This window comes from Protopterus annectens, chromosome 16.part0, assembly GCF_019279795.1.
Source record: "Protopterus annectens isolate FY-2018-M chromosome 16.part0, PAN1.0, whole genome shotgun sequence".
Taxonomy (NCBI): domain Eukaryota; kingdom Metazoa; phylum Chordata; order Ceratodontiformes; family Protopteridae; genus Protopterus; species Protopterus annectens.
Window position 1 is genome coordinate 797453240 of NC_056750.1, and position 25118 is coordinate 797478357.

The window sequence follows — 25118 nt, forward strand, 5'->3', positions numbered from 1 at the left end:
GATTCTGTTGATGAGGATAGATATGGGATATGCAATGGCATCTGCAACTATTTGTAGCTACTCTGCAGGGAGGAGGTCAGCAGCGAGGGTGGTAGGTTTTAGTTTTTTTTAGAAGTGTTTTAATAAAACTAGTGGATATTGGTTGGAAACTAAATTCGGGATGATTATTGGGTAGATTAGGCATGTAGTTTAAGTTAGAGGGGTTTAGTTGATTTGCTAGGGATTGGATTGTTTCAGTGAAAAAGTTATTAAAGGCACTAGCTATGGTCTTTGGGGAACTATGGGTGTAGTTAGCTGTGGTTGGGATGGTGGAATGACCTGGACAATGTAGTTGAGTTAAGCCTGCCCAGAACTTTTGAGGGTTGTTATGGTTTTTTGTAGGAGATTTTAGTAGAAGCTTTTTTTAATGCAGTAAAATTGATTTTGTTGTATCATTCTTGAGTTGACGATATTTTAGATGGTCAAGTGGGGCTTTAGTTGTTCTCCAGCTGGCCCAGGTTCTGTTTCTAGTTTTGATTTTAGCTTTGGTATCTTTTGTGAGCCATGGTGCTGTATTTGATCTAATTTTTATTGTACGTGCTGGAGCATGGGAATCAAGGATACTTAGGAATTTAGTGTTAAAGTGATCTATGGCCTCCTCTAATGTTAGATTTTTTTAGTTTTGACCAGTCAACTGCTTTTAAGTTACATATATATTATTATATATCATATAATCAAAGAACATTGCGTACATTTTTCAGTTGTTGCCTTGATGATGATGAGGAGATGAGCTATAAATAGTGACATATAATCAATCTGCAGGAAAGTCTCCAGGAATAGATGGTGTACTATGGACATTTGGTAGCTAGGAGGGAAGAAAGTGATAATGATCAAGAAGGTTTTGTTTAACAATATTTTAAAAGGAGGAGAATATCCTGAAAGAAAACTGTGGTGGCTGTAATCCCTAAAGATAGCAAAAACCCATCAGATCTAGCTTCATATAGGCCCATTTAAATTTTAAACCATGATTATAAATTATGTCTTTAATAACCAAAAGAATGGCAAAGGTGTTGCCAAAATTTATATATATGGAACAACTTGGTTTTGTGGAGTGGAGGCAAACATTTGACAACATTGACAGAACAATGATGATCCAGATGCAAGCATAAAATGCTGCTGTTGATGATCGGTCTTGACACAGAGAAAGTGTTTGACAGAGTAAGCTGGGATTTTATGAGTAGGGCAATGGAAGTATTTCTATTCCCTGATATGGTAATAAAATTAATTAGGAGGATGTATAAGGAATTGCAGTCAAAGATTAAAGTGGGTGGGTTCCTCTCTGACAAGGTGTGTTTGCCCAGAGTAACCAGGCAGGGGTGTTTTCTTTCCCTTTTGTTATTTGCTTTACATACCTCTCAACTGTCCAGATTTTTGCCTCATATTTTCTGGTCTGTTCCTCATAAAATTTGTGGTTTTGAGGATTTTTGTGGTGAATCAGTAATAACTAAATTCACTAAATAGTAAAAGGCATTTGAGTTTCAGTCTTCATATCCTTCAGAAAAATGCATGGTATTACAAGATATTTTATTCTAGCAACTTTCCAAGTTTATAAGAACAATATTTAAAATCTGTCCCCATTTTTGTGGATTTGTCCTGCCATTATTTCTGGCTTTGTCCATATTTTTTTGTGGTAACAGGTTGAGCGCTATGTTGCATTATATTTAGAGCCCTTTGCAAAGAAAATAAGGGACTCAGAAATTCACAGATATAATCGGTATGGTAATTAAGAAAAGTTGACTTTACTTGCATACAATATTATTTTGTACCTGATAAAACCAGAAAAAAAAAAAACATCTCAGTGTTGTGGAACATTTTGAGACAGTTTCAGGTCTTTTCAGGATAGAAAAATAATGAAGATAAAACAAAGGCTATAGCTGTAAACTATGTACTCACACATGAATTTATTCAGCAATACCCATATTTATGGGGACACAAAAAAGCCCAAGTATTTAGGAATATGGATTAAAAAGTATTCTATTATGGCAGCCAAGGATATGTGGGAAGAGACTAACAAAAAGGTATAGTACAAAAACTGAGAGACTCTTGTTTATAGATATGGATCGTAAGATACAAGCAGTGAAAATGGTTTAGTCACTTTAGCTTTATACACAGATGATTTACAAGTACAAACACAATTGGTTACAAATGTGAGCGGTATAGTGACTGTAATGAATAAATAGTTGTTCTTTAAACATCCCCTTACCGTCTCTCTTCTTCCGTTCTAGACAAGACATTCTACAAAAAGAGTGGTGTAAAGCTTCTTCCACTCCTCTCTAATCAGACTCGAACCCTGATCAAGACAGCTGATCTATTTATTTCACTTGTCTGTAGCATTTTATTTCTTTCTATCTTTGTATTGCTAGATAGCTAGGCTGTCCACATTTTTGCACTGGTATATTAACTTCCACAGGTTGTTAATTCTTGTAGCCAATGCATATTTTTAACATGTTCTCTTTTAACATTCATTATTTATTTCAAAAAGTGTAGAGCTTTTTAAAAAAGTCAAGCTTGAGAATTCAGACACAGTGAGTATCTTGAGATGAAATACAGCTTATCAAGGAAGACAATTTGTGTTTCCAGCAGACAGGGGGCCAAGCCAGTCTTTAGACTGAAAATCTTTTACTCTGAAGCCTGAAAATAAATATAGCTTCAGGTAAACAGCATATGCATAGCACACTAAACAAAACTGTTTATTTTTTCTTTGATACTTACTGGTTCCTAATGATGTTAAAATATATTCCAGTGAGTATCTTTTATCCTTCAGTTATACCATACCCTCCTTGTCCATATATATATATTTCCTCTGCCTTGTTTCTCATGGTACGCTAACGCTAACCCTAAGCTTACCCCAGCCCTACCCTTACCCTACTCATTTTGTTACCAAAAAAACCTTTCGCTAACAGTATCACTGCTCATATGATACTTGATCTGGGTTTTGTAGCTGTAGTTTTCTGATAATGGAAGAGAAGTTGTTAATGTTTGCAATTCTTTCAATTGTGTCACACATTTGTGTTTTCACTCTTTTGTACTCACTGATTTGTGTTTCTCACATTGGTACATTCTACCTGTTCACCAAAGATTATATAATCATTATATATATATATATATATATATATATATATATATATATATATATATATATATGGATTCACTTTATAACCTCGAAATACTGAAATATCGAATTTCAGTATCTCGAGACTATAAAACCGAATCCACGAAACACTGACACAAAAAAACACGAAATTCACAACACCGAAAAAAACGCACACACTGTACCACACATACACCACAATACTCACATCACAACATAAACAAACAAAACTACACACATACACAACTCATAAACACATAAGCAGGGGGCAAGCCCCCCTGCACCCCCCATGTGGGGGGTTGCGCCCCCCACCCTACTTATATATACTAACTCCGAGATCGCACAAACACAAAACAAAAGCCAACTCACACACGCACATTCTCCGACCCCTCACACACACATCAAACACATCAGCACACACACACACACACTAACTCCCACTCAAAACCCTTAGAAAACACTTACCTGACATAACACCTACATCCACACACGGCACCGCGCACCATCAAAACACAATCCCGGACATTACGCAGCGTAAGGTCATAACCGCGAATTCGACATATATTCGACTTCGCGATTATGACCTTTCGCTATTTTTAACATTCGGCTTTATAGTCTCGAGATACTGAAATTCGATATTTCAGTAATTTGAGGTTATAAAGTGTTTCCATATATATACGTATGTATAGGTTCTCTGCAAAAGATTGAGTGTGTGTTTGGCCAACAACTATTTAGCTGACCATTTATGATCCACTAAGCAGCTGGTCAACATGTAAGCAAGACTGCACAAGTCCCAGAGTTGGAGTATATGAACTTACCCAGTGTATCTTTGAACTTGGAGTTAGTATGTATAATTAACAGGGGGTGTGGGGGCACAGGGGAAGTCCCCCTGTGAAAAACACAATTTTTTTTTGTAAATTTTGTATATGCTAAGACTGTTACTTATTGCACTTGTGGTGTGTTGATGTCACTTTTCAGTGGTTTTACTTTGGGGTGTTGAGTGTGAACACTGGGTGTGTGTGTGTGTGTGTATATATATATATATATATACATACATACATACATGCATGCGTGCACACACACACAAAATCATAAATTTGCTGGGCAATTTAAATTCCTTGTTAAGTAATTACTGTAGGAATTCAAAATGTATCAGTGCTGCTTTCATGTCTACTTCTTCAGGATATAGTAAGGGACTAAAACTCTGTATAAGAAGCTGTTGTCAACTGGATCATCCTATCAGGTCCATAAACTTTAAGCAAGTCTACAGTTTTTCAGAATGATTTGTTTTTTGGGGTATAAATTGGATTCCTTCTTTCACTCACAAACTACTTGATAGGTACAATAACCAATGGTACATGATCGGGGATAAAATACTTATTTCCCCTTTCCAGGAGATTTATATGGAAGTTTGTGTCGTTAGATTGCTAAAGAACAGATGCATTCAACAGTCACCAGCAGAGCAAATCTCATGTCAGCAAGAAGTGTAAAGTGTGTTTCTCTCCTCTTAACTCTTAATACAACCTTAGGGAGACAGATAACAATTCAGTAACGCTATTTAGACTACTCTTTGGCCAAGAAGTTGGAGAAAAAAGCATCTACAAAAGAGTACCAGTAAATTGGAAATATCTTTCCCAGCATATTAAAATAGAAAACAACCACCCTTCCTTCAGAAAGAATCTGAGAAGCTACCTTGAAAAAAAACATGCAAATATAACTGACTAGTTCAGGCACCTAGCCCATTTGGAATTACATGTCAGCTCTAACACACTCATTTACTTTGATGAAGCAACAGAGCGGAAGAAAAAAAAATAAAGTAAACTTATTTAAACATGTAAATAGTTATACTAAATTAGTTAATTTTGACAAAATATATGTTCTGTGTCTTCAAAATTAAGATTGAATTTGTTATCAAATACTTAAAGGAACTCTATAACATCCCCTTGTGCTAAATTTTTAGACACCAAACTTAAGATCTATTTGGAAAATGAAGTCAAATATGTAGAGATTCCTAGGGGTTTCTGGAATCCATAAACACAATTGAGTATAATCCGGAGGACTGGTTACTGACAATAGACATGAAGGATTTATATACCACGATTCCCCAGACCCTAGGTATATAATGGGTGACCGAATTTTTAGCCAAGAAGGCAGTCCTACAGGACCAGATCAACCTTTATGAGGACCTTTTCGAAATAGTACTTATTAACAATTTTATATATTTTGAGGGGAACTATTATTTACAAAAAAATGGAATGGGGTCCCCATGTGGGGCAGTCTTTGCCAATTTGGTCATGGCTCAGTGGGAGCACAAATTTATAGTCGAGAGACTATAAGGAAAGTATTAGAATGTATGTATGACAATATGTTTATCGTTTGGAAAGCCAGTGAGGCGAGCTTTAATAATTTTATGCAATATATTAAAGAAAACAAATAATTTTTTTTTAAGTTTCACACAAAAATGTAACAAAAATAGCCTATTTAGATGTGCTTTTGGAAAAGGATAGGAGCAACAACATCTCAAGAAATTTCACGAAAAGTACATATTCGAATACTTTCCTTCATTTTTCTAGCTCCCATCCACACCACCAAAAGAGATCAGTGGTTAAAGGATAGCTGGTAAGGGCAGCCAGGATGGTCTTCCTGGTGAACACTTTATACAAGAATGTAAACAGTTAGTGGGGATGTTTGACAGGAGAGGCTACCCAGCAGATCTCCTGCAAGAGATGGTGAATGAAGTAACCAGTAAAAGAACTAAGGGTTACTTTCGCCCTATTCTTCAGAATAGAACTATTACTGAAACTATAGTTTTAGATATGCCATTTGGGGGATAAAGGGTTGAATGATGATGATTTTAAATTTTCTATGAATTTTATTACTACATTTAATAGAGACCATAGGGTTATAAAATGGATACAATAAGAAATGGAGTATCATGGGGATGACAGTTTTGTCATGGAGAAAATAGGAGTTAAATCCATGATAGAGTTTCATAAAGGTGTAAATTTGAAGGCAATTTTGGAAAACATTAGCCACAAAGAAAGAACTCTTTTGTAGGCAGATCTATGCAGGAAGTACTTTCAGAATAAGGGACAGCAAGTATAGAGTACAAGACAAGTATATTTGTAACACAAAAGAGCTCATGTATCTAGCTTTATGCCAGGATTGCCCATGTTTTTACATGGGCAAAACTGAACATAGACTGATAGATAGGATTTATGAGCATGAATATAATATTAAGAAGGATAGAGCTAATAATGCCCTGGTTAAACATGTACATCAATTCCCTTATATTTTTAAATATATAGCAATTGAGTTAGGATGGGACAGAGAGGGGGACCTTGGGAACTCTACTTATAAAAGAAGGAACTTATGTGGCAGATAAACCTAAATGCCTTTGACTGGCCAGGATTAAACGACTATTGTTCCATCTGTTTGCCTATTAAGGATTACAGCATTGGTCAGATAAGTCCATACATTAACACAACATGATAAAAAAATGTATTTTATTTTTCAGCATTTATTTATGCATTTTTAAAAAAAGTTTTATTGATTCTGTATAGTAGTCTAGTATTGTACAATTAATTTACTGATGCTTTCAGAAATTATTTGGTTATGTATTTATACATTTAAATTTCAGAAGATATTAATGCTTATAGTAGAATTTTGTGTTTACTTTAAAAAAAGATAGGCAGGTGATGTCATTTTGAAGCTGATGTTTGATTTGTCAATAGGATGTATTTAATTCCATGTTTTTAAACTGTTTTAATCTGATGAAGTTCACAAAGCTAATATGTAAAGTGGACGATAGTGCTAATCATCATTATCTATGTCCTTAATGTTTTTAATTACTACTTCTACATTATATTGTGTGTGTGTGTGTGTGTGTGTGTGTGTGTGTGTGTGTGTGTGTGTGTGTGTGTGTGTGTGTGTGCATCTGCGAGAGCTTGCATGCAGTAATTGTTGTAACAGAAAAGAGCAGAGAAGTGTGGAACACAGGCACAGGGACACCTACCTGATGCTTATATGATTGCCAGCTAATGTCAGCAGTGTGTTTGTACTGCTACAGGTGTGTGTGGTTACAACCTGACAACCGAAATGACCACTGTGTCTGACTTACAAATAGTGACTAACCAAAATTTGAAAATGAGCACAGCTCTGAGGGAGAGAATTATGAGCACATTTGGAGTAATCATGACAGTCATTGAAGATAAAAGTTAATAGAACTGCAACAAGATCCATGAAACTGTTTCCTAGTCATCTGCAGATTTCTTAAAAATAGCCAAGTTATAAAACACAAAGCTTATGACAGTCACTTATTTTGTATTTCTCAAGGAACTGTCAAGATTCTTGGGTAGGAATGAATAGAAAAGGATGTAGCAGTGTAGACTGGAAAGAAGTATTAACATTGGACAAAAAGTGTGCACATTGCTAGGGGCAGTGATAATATGAATTATATTGCGCTTACAGAGAAATACATTGAGTAACATCAGAACATGTAAAATGGAAATTTGGGTCTATATTAGAACATCGACGTTTCAGGACTTTGAATGTTCTAATATCGAACCCTATTCAGCGAACGCTGAAAATAGCGAAGCTGCAGAAAACCAAATTTTTTTCCAGGGAAAGAATTTGGTTGTCCGTTTCTGTCACTTCGCTATTTTCAGTGCTGTGGTGGAATGTTATGGGTCGGGTTCAGGTAAGTGTGTGATTGTGTGGACATGAGGGTTAGGGCAGGTTAGGTGAGTTAGGGTTAGGGCGCGGGTCAGGTAAGTGTGCGATTGTGTGGACGTGAGGGTTAGGGCGGGGTAGCTGAGTTAGGGTGTGGGTGAGGTGAGTGTGCAATAGTGACATACCTTAGGGTTTGGGTTAAGGTAAGTGGATAGTTAGTGGTGTATGTACAGTTTAGTGTAGGGTTAGATGTAAGATTTTAGGTGTGTGTGTGTGTGTGTGTGTGTGTGTGTGTGTGTGTGTGTGTGTGGATTGCTGTTTGTTTGGTGTGCTTGTGTTATGTGTATGTGTTTCGGAACTGCAAATTTTTTTCCCTAGGAAAAAATTCGCTGTTCTGAATGTTCGATGTGGTCAAAGTTCACTGAACTGGGTTCGATATTAGAACATTCGAAGTTCTGAAACTTTGATCTTCTAATATAGACCCGGAAATTTCACTGACTGTGCATCCTAAAGCAACAGTAATGGTAACTTGAAGGTAACATCAGTAGCCTGTCTGAGAGGTGGTAAGATTGACAACTGTATTATTCTACACTGATCTGTATGAAATAAGACTATTATTTGGTGCAGACGTATCAACAGCTGTGAGTAGCTGATATGAATTCTAATAAACAGAGCAGAGCACAGTTTCTGGAATACTTAGACTCCTGTATGTTAAGGATCGATACAAGCATTTTGTAACGTTATTTACTGTGAGAGTGCTATTCAGATGATATGAATAACAAGAGATGTGAGGGAACACTTTGTATAGTTTTATATATGCTTCACTGTAAATAAAGTACACTGAATTTTCTCACCAGTATAGATAATTTCTTTGCATGATCTAGGGTTATGTTCAGAGCAGGCACAGCTGCTTGCAGATATTTTGAGACTGAAGAATTTTTTTCATGTATATGTTAAGCCAATCTAATGTTGAGCTCAACATATATATTATTCTAAAATTCTTCAGTCTCAAAATATCTGCAAGCAGCTGTGCCTGCTCTGAACATAACCCTAGAAATAATGCATCAAGTATATCAATGTATCATCTGAGACAGATTGATTCGTGAAGTGTATTAACTGGACATTAAAATCCATGTTTAGAGAAGTTATTGAAGGAGATTATACAAAACTGGGACCAGTCATTACCATTCCTTGTGTTTTCTGATAGAGAAGCGTAAGAAACTTTGACAGGGTTTGGTCATTTTGAGTTATAGCAAACACCATCAAGGACTGTTATATATTGCCAGAGATGTTTGAGAAGGAGAGAAAACCTGACTTAAAAGTGTCTTAGAACATTATATTAACTTACAAAATAGACTAAAAGTGGTGATGCCTCTTGTACATGAATACATGGAAAAAGCCCTCTCCCCTGCCGTCTGGCATAAGGTTTGTCTTTCCTGGAGATGGGGGTGTAGCCAAACAGATGCACCAATCCTCTGTCTTATAGGAAGGGCACGACCATTCTCCTCTGCTTGCTCATTCAAATGTCCAGGATTATAATTGTACTGAGCGAAGTAACATCTAATAATTGTCAGTTTTCTAGTTAGGAATTTCAGCCTTGAGAATTAGTACATATACTTTTGAGTCCATGATATCCACAGTCAATTGGTAAAGCAGAGAAAATTATCCAAACAGCAAAGTATATCCTGAAATGTGTGACTGTTCATTTCAAACTAATTGTTATCTAGCCGTGCTTGAATACATAAATATCTGCGATCCATAGGACTTTCGCCAATACATTGTTTAATAGGCAGAAGTTGAAAGCAGACATCTTTATTTGTGCTACTGGTGCCAGAGAGTGGATAAGCAGCATTAGAACTGTTAAAAAGTAGACAACTGGAGCAAAATATGTTCTACAAGAATGTAAAGATCGTGTCTGTACAGAAGACAAGAAGAGGATTACAATGATTCTTGAGCAGAAGTTAGTTTATAGAAGGCTAATGCAAGCTTCTGCTGGTGCTTGACATAATTACATAAATTGTACATAGTGGGCAGTGATGACATGAAATTGTACAGAAGGATTTATAGACATCTACAGAAGCTGTCAATTATGAATCCATTTCTGAATTCATTCAAGATCAACTAAGGCAAACCAGGGTTTACACAAAATTGTAGTAAAGTCTGTCAAATTCATCAGCTTCAGCTATAGAGTCCAGTTAGGTTGATAGATCTGGGAAGTCTTACTAGATAATTGTTCCAGAAGACCATTGGAAACCCAGTCACTACAAACTCTGCACTTAATCCCTCTGTTATTGAATGTCTGAGAATGCAGTGTGCAGGTGAATTTATGGACCACTATCCATTCATCCAAGACTGCTTTTAAGGAAAGCTTTGAAGACAGTTATTTGATGTAGAGTGGAAGATTGCTCCATAGGTGGGAGATACTTTGGGAAAGATATCTGTCCTACCTGTTAATACTGCAGCATATAGACAGGTCCTTGGAGAGGGAATTTGACATATTTTCATTTTCTGAAGGCACAAAAGGACAGGCAGACTAGTCTTTCAGAGCTACAATACAAAAGCTATAAAGGAATTAAACAGCTGCTCTTGTTGTAGAGTTCCCTACGTGGTGACTTTTTAAATTCCATTCCATCATCTGAGTGTCCTATGAGGTTGGCCTTAGAGAAAGAGTCTCAGGCTGGGTTCTTAGATCATGTAGTTTAATCATGGAGAGGGATACTTTGAGTAAAGACCAGGTAGGTGCTATATTATTAAAAACAAAGTCAAGACAATTGGAAGAATGCACTCTTTGTAAAGGGGGGATGTTATTAATAAAATCAAAGAACTGTAGTCCATATTTGCTGATTGCTGTGTATCGTTGTCAGCTGATAGATGGGTAGTTTCAGCTAGAGTCAATAGTTAGATACTCAAGTTTAGGTAGGCAGAAGCATAGTTAGGGTGGGTTGAAGTGCCAGCTGCCCTGGGTGCAGGGAGTTAGCGGGGTGATTAGCAGATTTTGACTGGTCATTTGGGTAGTACACGTATTCATTTTTATACAGGCATTATTGAATACCAGTGTGGAGATAAATTCTGTTGTCAGGACTGAAGCGCTTTTTGTGTGGTCTAAGTTGTAGCAAGCAGTTTGCTACAGTTTTTAAAACAAGACATTTTTTTTTTTCTTTCTTATTCGTCAGATTGGAGGGGTGTGGTGGATTTGGAGCTCTTTCTTAGGAGAGAAGTAAGGAGTCCCAGATTGGAGAACAGACTTTTTTTTTCACTCCTTAATATGGAATTGAGGGGCACTAAATCAGGGAGTGGCATTGGGTGTTAGTTGAGCCAGCTACGGCTGTGGAGTTAGTATCATGGGCAACAGCAGACATAGCAAGGTTCTATAGTTTGCAATAAAATAATAATTGAACTTGTTTAGTTCTAGGAGGAGAGCAGTTTGAGGTTGTTACCATGTTGAATTTTTCACGAGGTAATGTACCTGCAAATGAATCAAGATAGACTCCCCAACACCCTTGTTAGAAGGTTTAAATTAATTATATATGCTAAACTCCAGGCATGAAGGGAGTGTTCTCACTACACTGTAAGCATGTTTTAGTAATTATGCAGATCTGTATGTGCTCAATTGTCAGGAGGAGCTCAGGGATGGGCATTTCCTTTTTCAGTCTTTTAACACTGAGAAACACAAACGTTTGTAGAGGCTTGATTAAAATTTGTTAACCTGAAAGGTCTAAAAGACTGCTTGCCTAAAAAAATGCACAGTAGAGGTAAAAATGTCTTAGCTAAAGTGCAGAAACCCCGAGGGTAGAGGTGCAGGGCATCCTTGGCAAAAAGTCAGTTCTGTGAAAGATCTCCCTCATGCTGACATGTATTGGATCCCCCTTGAATGACACCATTTCCTGAACCAGTTGTTAAATTTAAACTTGAATTATGGCATTATCCCTAGCAAAGACAGTACTAGCTTATTACCAGCTGTGGTCACATTTACTGAGAGCTCCACCATGTCTGTCTTGTTCTCACACAGAGTGGAGCATCTAAGATCTTTGTCTCCCATATGGTCCAAGACCAGATCATAGGCATACTTGGGGTGAAGGAATCTAAAGAAGCCAATTACATTATAAATCCCACCACCTGTGAGACTACTAGCTGGTTCCTCTGTCCTGTGGCTCAGTCTGTTCATTGGTACATCAGTATAAAATGACAACTGAGTCATTCATAAGTGTGACATTGTTTTGGGTGCTGCCACACTTTGGTAACCTTAAAGGAATAGGCATGCAGTTCCTGTGACCTGTGTGAAAAGGAAAAAAAAATATGGAAAGAGCTCAAAGTAAGGTGACAAAGTTTAGTGACAAAAATGAAAGGAAATAATTATCAGGGCAAGTTGTGATGGATGGAAACGTACTATATGAAAGTTAAAAGGGAAACAGGACTCATGTCTGAGTCTATGAAGTTGTAACAGGGTGCTGAGAAATACTGGTATTAAAATGGAAAGACGGGGTGCACAATCACATTTCAGCCTTGTTGAGAACATTCTACTTCTCAGAATAATTGGTTGCTAGATGGATTGACTATACAGGGTAGATGTCACCGTGAAAAATAAAGCCATTCAAATGTGTATGTAAAAGGTGGTAAAAGGATCGACTGGAAAGGGGCAGAGGACAGCAGAAGGAAACAAGCTGCAGCAACTGAAAGATCTGATGTATCATATTTTTTTTATTTCTGATGACAAATATGTGTATTCTTCCAAGACAGTATGACATTGGAACAGATTGTTTTTGCTTGCTTTTAGTAAAGGGGGGGTCTTTTTCTATGTAATTTGATTGCATATATTTACAGTTATTAATACTAATGAGGTCAGGTCTTTTTTTGACCTCATGTGTGGAATATTTGCATTCAATATCCTAGGTGTAAAGCAATATTTCAGTTCTTTCTCTTTCTTTTGGTCAAAGCTTAACATATTACCTGTGTTGATCTTTATATAGATTGTGACTTTATTAGCTGGAATAGTACCATGAGGAATAAATGCCTTACTTTACTTTTGAATCCACTTTTTACCTATTTTACTATGTATACAATCAGATCATCAATGAGGTACTATACTTCTCAATCTCTGCTGACAACCATTTTTGTTTTATACTGTCAGTGGATTTTTTTGTACATTATGATTTCTAAAACATTGTCCCACACCACATTTTTGTGGTATGACATATTTAGAAAGGATGTGCATTGAAATGTTGCATTCAGCTCTGTGGAAACAAAAGGAGCTATTCAGACAAAACATGAAAAAAAATGTACAGCAACAAAAAAATGTATGAGGAAGCAAACAGAAGAAAGTCTGTATTTTTTATAACTTTATTTTGAGACTTTGATCATTACTTTTCAATACACATTTTTTTTTACTTCAACTCAGTGTGTAAGTCAGTGCTGAGGAAATACTTCATTTGTAGAGCAAGGCACAGCACATAGGCACAGACACCTCCATTTTAGAGGTAGCCACAATGCTTACTAGTTGTTGTTGTGTTTCGGCTTTTCCCGGTTAGGGGTCGCCACAGTGGAACTCCGGTCCGCTAATGATTGGCAGTAGATTTTGATGAACGCCGAGGTGCCAGCTCGACGTTCAACTAATGGAGTAATAAAATGAGTGATGATAGCCATTTAGAAGTATGTAGACAGAGACACCTGGACTATGTACCAGCCCTAGGTGCATTGTGCTCATAACAGCTAGCATGGTTAGGATTATGTAGAAGCCTGTCAGTGAGTTATTTACTGGGCAGTGGCAACTGCTAAGGTGGCTAGCATGATGTGACACCAGAGCCTTCTCTAAATAAGGTTGACCATTAAAACTGGTATGTCTCCTAATAAATCCTATTCCATATGCTTAAAACTATACCATGAAGTATATAGACTGTTTTCTTGACATATTTTGTTTTAGTTTCATGCTTTCAGTCAATATTTCATCACAGTTTGTATGACATCATGCATATAGTTGAAGTCCTTTTCTTATCTTGCATGCCTTTACAGGGCAGGATTATTTACAGGTGTGCATATATTTCTTTCCACAGGCATTTGACAGAACTATTGCCAAGGATGAACATCTGGCCATCGGCTTCTTCCAAAGAGGGGTGGCTCATCTGCAAGCAAAAAAGTAGGGAAAATGTTATGTCAAAATTTTAATAGATTTTTGAAATGAAGGAAGACTGCCTAAAATAAATGTAGATAAAATTCTTAGAAGATGACAGTTACTTGTCTTGAAAGGCTTCTAGTTAAATTTACCTCTGCCAGCCAAAACCAGTTTGTATTGATGTATTTCACTTGTCAGCATCCAATTATGTCTAAACTATGCTTGCTTGAAGTCAGTACTGTTTATTGATACTGTTTGCTTTTCTGTATAGTTTACATTGTCTGGTCTTTAATGCACATTACATGTAGAAATTATATAATAAAATAAAAAATAAAACTCAAAATGAATGAGTTTCCTTGAATTCAGTGAGACCTTTAAAGCAATGTAAAAATGCCCAAAGAAGTGCTTTTGCCAGGGGGAGGTCCCTTTGTATCCCCAAATCTGGGTGGAGGGCTGCACTCCCACCCCTCTATTACTTTGAATATACTGCCTCCAACAATGCACAACAGTGGAAAAGAGGACACATTTCCTTTCAACACTGTATGTCAATCTTGGCAAAAAAAAAAACACTGCATGCAAATTATCAGTGTAAGTTAAAGGAACACATCCATTCACTGACACTGATAAAACACAGAAACCTGCACTTAGCTAAACTCTTTGCAGCATAGTATTTAAACATCATGGGTACTAATTCCTGAATTTCTCATGAAAGAGGAATCTTGTTTTTTTTTTTTTTTTTTTTGAGAACTATAAATCAGCATCCCTTCACTGACAACACATCATCTTCACTGACAACTGTTTGATTTTACCTATAAATGCTCCATATGTGAGAGGTGCAAGTATCTACTAACCTTGGAGGCTAACCTTTCCTCAATAACTGGACTGTCACTAGCACATTGTTTGATCTGGTACCAACTCACACAACCATGTCCACAAATAAACCTTCTTACACTGAGGTGCTTAAAAAGTCCCTGTCTAAACCACAAAGGCCTCTTAGCTGTCTTATTAGTGTCTGCTTGCTTCTCAGCTCACAAAAAGGAATACAGAAAAAAATGGCACCACTCAAAGCAAGTGGGCTTTAAGATGGCTTCACCAAATCTAACTGATACTATGTAAAGCATAGGCCTGTTCCTCTTCAGTTTTTATACTCCTGTTCTTTTTTACAGGTTCAGCCATAAGAAGGTGAACTATATAAAGCTGTAGTGAGTCCTCCCTCAGGAGTGAAAACTGTCCTACAGGGATGTTCCCTGGATTTATTTCTGAACATGTGCCATGTGACTTTCAGGTTACTTTTGTTTACCTGGGGGGAGACACAAAAAAAGTGATGAGAAAAACAGTCCCCCGGATTCACTAACCTTCTATGCAGGACTAGCTTAGTCCTGCATGGAAGCGCCCGTTTAGGAGCAGGATGGCAGCGTGCCATGCATAATAATGAAGGCGCGCTGGCTGAGCTCCCAGGCTTACATGGAGTGTGTACAAGTGCAGGGGGTGTGTCTGAGAGCAGAGCTCTCAGAATATACACGCCCCTGCAATGAAGGACTGTAGAAAGGTAGTAAACAATGAGCGAGACCGCCCATTGGTGTACGCATACTCCCAGCAACATCCCCCCACATGTATAAGAGCGATAGTGAATAAAAAAAAAAAAGATATGTATTGTTAATGAAACGAGGTTTAACCGTAGGTGCGCGGGTTTGCCCATTGCTTAGCTACAGTTAATGTAGCTTAAATAGCAAATGGAGGAGAAAAAGCAAGATATGTGCAAATGAAGAGTACAGCAATACTGAAGTGGGAAGAACATTCGCCTCATGAGCAGTCAATCCCGGTTCAAGTCCCACTGCAGTACATTCCATTTCCATGTCAAATTACTGTTATTATCAATATATTTAGTTGTATAACCTAATAAATAACTTATTTGTGAACTGGAGTAGTAAGCTGTGTAATCAATGATAACACCATACACTTGCCAAATCCACCACCTCCCCAAGAACCAGTAGACTATTACTGTCTAAACTAGAGCAGTAGTAAGGATAAATAAGCACTAGCAAGTAGGTGCCGATCTGTTTGCATGACGGTAAGCAGTGCTTACACAGAGTAAGCAATAGTGAGGCTACCCATGTGTAAGCGGATGTCATCGGACGTTAGCAGTGCTTACCATTGCCCAAACCCATTGACAACTGCGTAAACCTGCTTCAGACACTCCATATCCAACGGACCTTGTTCTGGCCAGCAACAAATTAAACAGCCTCTGCAAGGCTCGAACCCAGGAGCCTGCACCCCATAGCCAATGTGATTTACCACTAAACCACTGCAGATATACATAACCTTGATGTTTCTACAAAGATAGCATCCAGCAATACCATTCAACATTACATGACATGTAGCTATACATGTAGATGTATGTGTGTGTATATATCTATAACTAAATATATATATAGCTCTCCCTGTCTGTATTACATATATATATATATATATATATATATATCCACATATAGATATATACATATGCAGACATCTATATGTCGTTAGATATATATACAGCAATTTATATATATATATATATATATATATATATATATATATATATGTGTGTGTGTGTGTGTGTTTCTGTATATATACACAGATATATATCTATAGATATGATACAGCACATAAGAATGATATATGACCACAGGCCCCGGCATTGGGGGTGAGGGGACTCAATCAACATACCTCCCCCTGCCAAACAGGTGAAACAAACACACAAAAAAAGTAAACAAACCACTGCTTCCCAAACTACAGGCAGGATACTACCAGTGGGAGAAACATTGTCAACCTTCTAAGTCTAATCTAGAAACAAAGACAGGAACGTCCCTTGTGGGACAACCCAAAAATTGATGGGTATTTGGGTTCCTTCCATTACACAGATGCGCAATGGCAGGGCACGTATGTTCTCAGACTACAAGGTTGGGAAAGCCTGATGATCCATGGGTTGAGACAACGTACGTGATGGGTCCCAAGAAGTGGAGAGTGGGCATTGTGTAGTGGTGTGGTTAGACCTGACCTGCACCCAGAGAAAGGATGATTGCTGCTGCGGAGGAGCAGAGGGAGATGATGGGTATGAAATTAAGGGTCGAGGCGTGCCGGTGTTGGATGGAGCAGTTCTAATCGGACCACTTCGTGGATGTAAGCAATAGTGTGTATTGGGCAGAGCATTCGTCTAACGAGCAGGCATTCCCCGTTCGAGTCCCACTGCAGCACAGTCTGTTTTACATAGCAAAGCATGTTATAACCAATAGTTTTGTTGCAAAACCCACTAAATAACACATGTATAAACTGGAGTACTAAAGTTGTATGTATAATTGCCATTAATACCTGGGAGACAGATTATATGTACTAGTTTTGAAGCCTGTCTTATTTTTTCTGTTGTACTAGAATCTCACTAACAAGGTACCACTGCCAACAACTGATTGCTAACTGCTTTGCAATAACTGAATTAATTTTGTCTACACTGCCGAATGCATGCTCTTATAGCCGCGTTGGTGAGTTACAGCTGTTACAGCTAGTTTACAAACTTGGCTCTATATTTTATATATTATATTTTCTCCTCTACTGAGCTATAACCATGCACATACTGCACTCTTGTTGTAAATATCTAAAACCGCAATTACCGTGCCGTCTAGGTTTGTATCACTTTTGTGCTCAAACGAAGCCAATACAGCACAAGCATTTGTCCCGTACTATTTCTACTGTTACATAGGGGTAATTTCCATGACAATTGTAACCTCTAGCTGCCGAGTCGTTTAACTTGATATTTGACTACTTCCCTTACGGCTGCATTGCACCATATTTAAACCATGGGATTTATTACGGAGAGTTGTCCTAATAGCCTCTAATATTGCAATTATTATAGCTGTGATAAACAGCACGCTATACTGTTCCTTTTGGCGCCTATGTGTTGCTAAGCCTAGAAAGATGTTCAATGGTTTCTAATGTACTTAAAGTATTATCTCCTGCTGCATTTGTACTGTATTGACAAATTTAAGCTTATTTGTGATTTTTACAACTGTTTTTGCTCTTCACTTCCTCTTTCTATAACCTGTCTTCCCCTCACCCAACACATGCACTATTCCAGCCATTTATCCACTACTTTCGTACACACCTTCCACTTCACTCACATCTCTTACTAACCTACACTCACTCTGTTATCCCTCTCCTCCCTTCCATACCCTTACTTCATTACTCTCAACCACAGTTACTAATATAATCTCTTTATGTATTTTTCTTAGCTTGCACTGCCTGTACTCCCTCCTGCCCATATAAAGAAAATAACCAAGACCCAGGCGTATCTCTGAACACCGAGTTTTATTTTGGACCAAGCCATCCCTAGGAGGAAAGTGTCTCTACGTGCTTGTAAGCTCCTGTGGGATTTTATTTTAATACTCTTCTTTTCAAAATTATTTTACTGTATAACCCATTGTATATACTTGCTAAAGGGCCCTGATAGCGTGCCCACTCACTGGGGCTATCTCCCCTCGCGTGAACAATCTGCTATACCTTCTTGGAATTCCCACTAAAGGGCAGCAAAGTTCCATTTTTCCCCCTTCCAGCCTAGCAACTAACCCCTTCAAGGAATTACTCTGATACCTTTACCTGAACCTACTCCTTGTTAAATACCTGGTGACTTCCGCCAGTTTTTATCTGAATAAAAGAATCCTTTGGGCCAATACCTCCTCTCTTCCTGCCCTATTTTCTCCCAACTACTGCCACCTATGTTAAAGTATTCCAGCCTTACCTGCACTTACAGATAGTTTTCCACGTACACTCTGCTGAGGGTTTCTGCCCTGCTCTGTTCGCCCTTCGGGCTCACTCTGCTCCCCTACCCTACCCCCAAATCTCACCTACCCCTTTTATCTATCCTCAACTCCTCCCACCACTCCCACTACCCAATAATCACTTACCTTGTCCTAATCACACCACACCCCCTCACACAAACTAACTTCAATATGACAGACCCTTCCCAACACCTTCAATACCTAGGATTACTAACTTTCCTAACCTCCCTCTCTTACCTAACACAACTCCCACATTCTTCCTATAACCCACCCTTACACTGTACTTCCATACCCCAACAATCCCCCCTACCCTCTTTCTCCTTAATACCTCCAAAACTCTATCCCATCCTCACACCTTATTCTTTAAACTAAAAATCCTTTCAACCCTAGCCACACCTACCTATCACCACCACTCCCAAAATAACAAACACATCCTCCACCCATACCTTAAACCTCATTCTATTGCCGCACATATAAATCACCTACTAGGCCTACTCTTCCTTTCTCTGTCTGGTGAAATTCATCCCAACCCTGGCCCCAACAACTCCCCACCTAACCATACACCCACAGTTATCCTCAGTCCTTATTCCATCCACTTCACCACTTTAAATGCACAAAGTGTATGCAACAAAATCCCCAGTCTCCATGCTTGGCTCTCACATAATCACCCTGATATCATAACCATCTCAGAAATGTGGCTAAAACCTAACATAAAAGACATAGGAATACTGCCCCCTGGCTATCAAATTATACGCAATGATAGACCCAACAAAATAGGAGGTGGTGTAACCATCATCTACTCCTCCTCTTACACAGTCACACCTTTTACCAACCCCATTCCAAATTTCTCCACATCAGAAATAACAATAGCCCAGCTAAAGATCAATAACCATAAATCCATATGCATAGCAGCCATATATATCCCCCAGCAATAACAATATCCCAGTACTAGAAGATATTCTTTCTTGGTTCTCTTCCAATATCAAAAATGAAACCTTTATTCTTGGCGACGTAAATATCAACTGGGCAAATATCATTTCTCAACCCCCTTCCCAAGCAATCAACCTCTTTAATTTCTGCCAAATCATTCAATCTCCCACTAGGCCTAACAAAAACAAAAATGGAGACACTGGTACCATCCTTGACTGGATTTTAGTATCTAACCCTAATAACATCTCCTCTTCAGGTATCCTTCCAGACCCTATTAGTGACCACATGCTTGCCTTCGCCATCCGCCACCCATCTCCTACCCATAAACAGCATCACTACATTCAAGCTCGTAACCGCTCTAATTTCAACCCACACATTTTCACTGACTGTCTAGACCAAACCAACTGGTCTCCCCTAAGAACCCTACCCCTTGCTAATGCTATCACCCATTTCAATGAAACCTTCTTGAACTTACTAAACAGCATTGCCCCACTCAGAACCAAAAGGGTCAAATCACATATCTGTCCCTGGTTATCAAAAGAGACCAAACAAACCATGCTCCAACGAGACAAAAAATGGAAACAATACCATAAATCTAAACTACCTAATATTCTAATAGAATTCAAACAACTCCGGAATACCATAAAAAACGAATAACCAAAGATCGGAAATCATACTATACCAAGCTTCAATCTGAGCACCCCAGCAACCCAAAAACATTCTGGAACACAGTCTCATCTCTCCTTAACCCTGGAGACAAAGAAAGCTAACCCTTGCCCTATTCCCAACCTCACAGACCCTGATATTGCCTCCTCTTTCAACACCTTCTTTGTAAACTGTATAGCTAAACTTACCACCTCCTTTGCTCACCCACCACCTAACTCTCCTCCACAGGCATCCCTCCTCTCCACCAATACTAACCTTCCCACCTTTAACCTCCACCCCATCCCTACAAACACCATAAAGAAATTATTACTCCAGCTAAAACCCTGTAGTACTGCCCCAGACAACCTACCACCTCTATACCTCAAACTAGCAGCTGACAGCATTGCCCTGCCAATCTCTATACTAATCAACAAATGTATCCAACAGTCCCATGTCCCTTCTTTATGGAAACATGCATTCATCATTCCTATCCACAAAGGTGGCAAAAACAACGACACCACTAATTTCAGACCCATTGCCATCCACTCCCCATTATCAAAAGTCCTGGAAAAATGCATCCACTCACAACTGATGGCACAACTGACACACAATAACTTCCTTACCCCAACTCAACATGGTTTCCGTTCTGATAATAGCACAATGACTGCCCTTCTACCCTTCCTGGAATGCATTAACCAGGCCCGTGACTCTGGCAAATTAGTATCTACCCTATTCCTCGATCTATCCAAAGCCTTTGACATCATCTCCCACCCTATCTTCCTATCTCAACTATCCTCTCTTAACCTATCCCCCTCCTCTGTAGCCTGGTTCCCTAGCTACCTCTTGAATAGACACCAAGCTGTAAAATGGAAATCTTCTATCTCTACCTTTCTTTCGACCCCCACAGGCGCCCCCCCAAGGATCTGTTCTCGGCCCCCTACTCTTTAATATATTTATCAACAACTATCACCACTCTATCCCTGACACCTCTCTAATTCAGTATGCAGACAATTCCACAATCATGTGCACTGCTGACTCCCCTTCAGACTTGCAGTTAAAAACACAATCAGCTTTTACCAAAACAGAAACCTGGATGCAAAACCATCACCTAGCCCTAAATGCTACCAAAACTAAGCTAATGATTTTTACTCCCTCCAGAGCAACTACCTTCAACAAAGCCTCATTTTCTATACTAAGTCAAGATAATACCCCTATTGAAATTGTTTCATACACTAAGTTGCTAGGTGTCGTCATCGATGAACACATAAAATTTGACATCCATATTAATACTGCCATCAAAAAACCCCATCAAAAACTAGGTCTCCTATACCGACATCACCATTTCCTCACCCCCCCCCCCCACCAGAAAAGCCCTTGCCTTCTCCTACCTCCTCCCCTCTTTTTATATGGTGCCCCTCTGTTCAACAACATTCAACTTGGTTTACAGTCCAAATTAGAAGCCTGCTATAACAAAATAAGCAAATTCACCACACGCTCCAGAACCTCATCACATCACTGCCTCTCTCTTCAAACCCTAAATTGGCTAGAACTGCCTAACTACCTAAAATTCATAAAGCTAACTATCGCCCATAAACTCAGCTTCACACCTTCTAGCTGCCCTTCCCTGTTCTCCTCCTTAACCCCCTATATTCCAAATCGTCCACTAAGATCACAAAACCAAAACCTCCTTCAAGTACATAAACCATTACGACCTCCCGGCAAATTCCTGCTTTCATATTCTCTATCCAAACTTTGGAACTCACTCCCATCCCACCTTTGAACTGTCTCACATCTCCCTAACTTTAAATCTGTCATACACTCCTGCCTGTCCTCTAAATGGATGTGTACCTGCTCCTTCCCTACTTGAACCCCAATCTCATCCCCAATTCTCCCTACTATTCCTTACAACCTCCATCTGAGTTTCTTTCTCCTCTCACACAAATCCTACTACCACTACCTGACTGTTTTCTACCCTACTTACTGCACTGTATTACTCTCTTTCTGAACTCCAGCCTTTGCCACACATCGCCTGCAACTGTACACTTTTTACAAAAGCTCTTTTCTCCTTTCTGAATTTCCATTGCCTAATGAATATTTTACCTATTTCTGCTACATATGTTGTAACTTCCACCACTTCTGCTTTTTGCATCATTAACTACACTATATCTTGTCTTATTATCTCACTTTAACATGTATGAGCCATCTACTACTGTTTATATTACTGTGTTTATTTTGTGATTTGCTTGTTTTATATTCTACTGTTTTATATTATAATTTGCTTAGTGTATGAGCCATCTACTACTGTTTATATTACTGTGTTTATTTTGTGATTTGCTTGATTTGTTTAGTTATGGAGCGTTTCTCCCTGGGCCTCCACTGCAAATGGGTTCTTCTGGCCCAGTGGACTTCCCCGGTTATCAAACTGAAATAAATAAATAAAAATAAATAAAATAAAGGAAATGCACATGTGAAGTGTCATAATGAATAAGGCACTAGTAAGCAGGTTTAAGCACAAATAAGCAGTAGTAAGCATATGTAAGCATGCCTAAGTGCATCTGCACATGGGTAAGCACTGCCTACACAGATTAAGCAATATGGAAGCTAACTGATTATAAGAACGTGTAACCAGAAGTTAGCAGTGCTTAGCTCTAAGCAAATACATGCACACCTACTTACAACTGCTTTAAAGTGCCTTAATCACTCTGTATTCAACGGCCCGTGTTCGGTCCAGCAACAAAATAAACAGCCTCTGCAAGACTTGAACCCAGGACCCTGCACACCATACACAAAGTGATTTACCACTAAGCTATGGCAGATATACATAAATATGATGTTTTCAGAAACATATCATCCAGCCCAGTCATGCAACAGTACAGAGAATGTATACTAACATCTAGATGTATGTGTGTGTGTGTATAAATATATTAATATCTAAACAGATACAACATATCTATATATGTATATATATATATATATATATATATATATATATATATATGTAAACATATATACATGTAAATGCCTACATCGACACACATATATGTCTACACCTATATGTCTACATATACACAGCAAGGTACATATATGTACGCAGATATATAGCTATGTAGGTATATAAGGACAGTCATACATATGTAAGCTGATATATATCTATATAGGTATATGTGGCCATGCATCTGTAGATTGCAGTGGTAGATTAACAAAAACAAATATGTCCACATGCACAGTTAATGGGGTTGAGAGGCCCCAAACAATATACGTCTTGTATGAATAGGCATAACCCCCCCAGCCAAACACGTCTGCCCTGCAATACACTACCAAGTGTTGCAGATCCCATAACCAGGACCTGACATGACATGGGCACAAGATGTTAACAGTACTACATCCCACCTGTATGATGTCAGGCTGGTACTGGTAAAATATCATGCAATACAGTCTTGCTCCCATAGGAATTGTAAAATGTGGAAGCTATCATCATCCCCAGCATACATATACACAGACACATATATGCAGATACAGATATACATATACATATATATATATATATATATATATATATATATAAAATTAAATATATATAGATATACATGTGACAACACATACGCAGAGATATGTACAGTAATATACATAAGTAGAAGGTGCACAAAATATGGAACAGCCACTATGCCTACAGTTCACACCTGAACAACTGGACACTGTATGGGCCACCCATACAAATGACAATCATTGCCTGCAACATGTACCCACAGAGAGGTCTTAGGAAAAAACACCACACACAGGTTTGCTTGAATGGAAAACCTTTATTTGTGTACTGTTACAGTTCTATATACTATTGCTGCTGTAACTGGGATTGTCTTTGCAGACATGGTGTGTGTGGGAGGTCACATCTGCTTTCCACATGTGTGCCATTGGCTACTGACAGACATCCTAAGGACATCATAGTAAAGTACCGCTGCTAGCATGTACTGCCCCTGTCGACTGCAGCAGAGATATTGGCCAATATGTGTGGACATTCTGACACACACTGTACAGTCCAGAGGTATACACAGAACCCCTTAGTGCAGAACATGTTTACCATGCCTGACAATATGGATGTTAACAGCCATGTAGATGGTATAACACATAACAACTGGTATACTTATTCCACCATAGGTTATGCATTCACACACCCCTGTATTGCCTGACATGTAAGGGTGCCATGGCCACATGCTACCTACTAGATATTGACATACATCTGCACAGCATCCCATTGCTCTGTCTGACATACATGACTGTTAAGGGAGGGCCGGCAGCAGTACATCTGGCAATTAACTGCACATGACATCTCACTGGGTAAGTACACTAAACTGCTAGGCATGTAACAATGCACTGTGCAGGCTATAGGCCGACCGGCTGAACACTGGCCTACATCTCCTATGGGGGAATGCACATGTACCTGCATATATAGCAGGCTGTACAGGCATGTCACAGCACAGGGTAAGATACACCTGTGTGACGGTGCATAACTACAGCCAATGAGAACACAGCCACATAGGGCAAGCTAGCATAATATTACAGTATATGGACTATCTGTTCAACACCATCCTCATATGTGCCACTCACACACTAACCCTACATATACTGGGCCACTACACAGTTTGGTCTGACGGCTGCCTGTGGTATGGGACATGTGTGTATGGCCTTACAAACATGTAAGCCAATACGGTAACATACAGTGGAGCAGCATGTAACATCAGATAGGACGGGACATAGGACTATGACAAAAACCACAGTCTGCACACAGGCCAAGGTACATATTAATAATACACACACTGTTGACATTCAC

The 25118-nt window shown here is 38.6% G+C and overlaps 1 protein-coding gene across 2 annotated transcripts in view; it reads left to right on the top strand.

The window, feature by feature from the left end:
* NOXA1 (NADPH oxidase activator 1) overlaps window positions 1-25118 on the top strand; it is a 546660-nt gene that overhangs the window by 144546 nt on the left and 376996 nt on the right. For both annotated transcript variants that reach the window (XM_044058837.1, XM_044058838.1), the window contains exon 2: window positions 13849-13931. In XM_044058837.1, the coding sequence (XP_043914772.1) occupies window positions 13849-13931 (83 nt within the window). The remainder of the gene's footprint in view (window positions 1-13848; window positions 13932-25118) is intronic.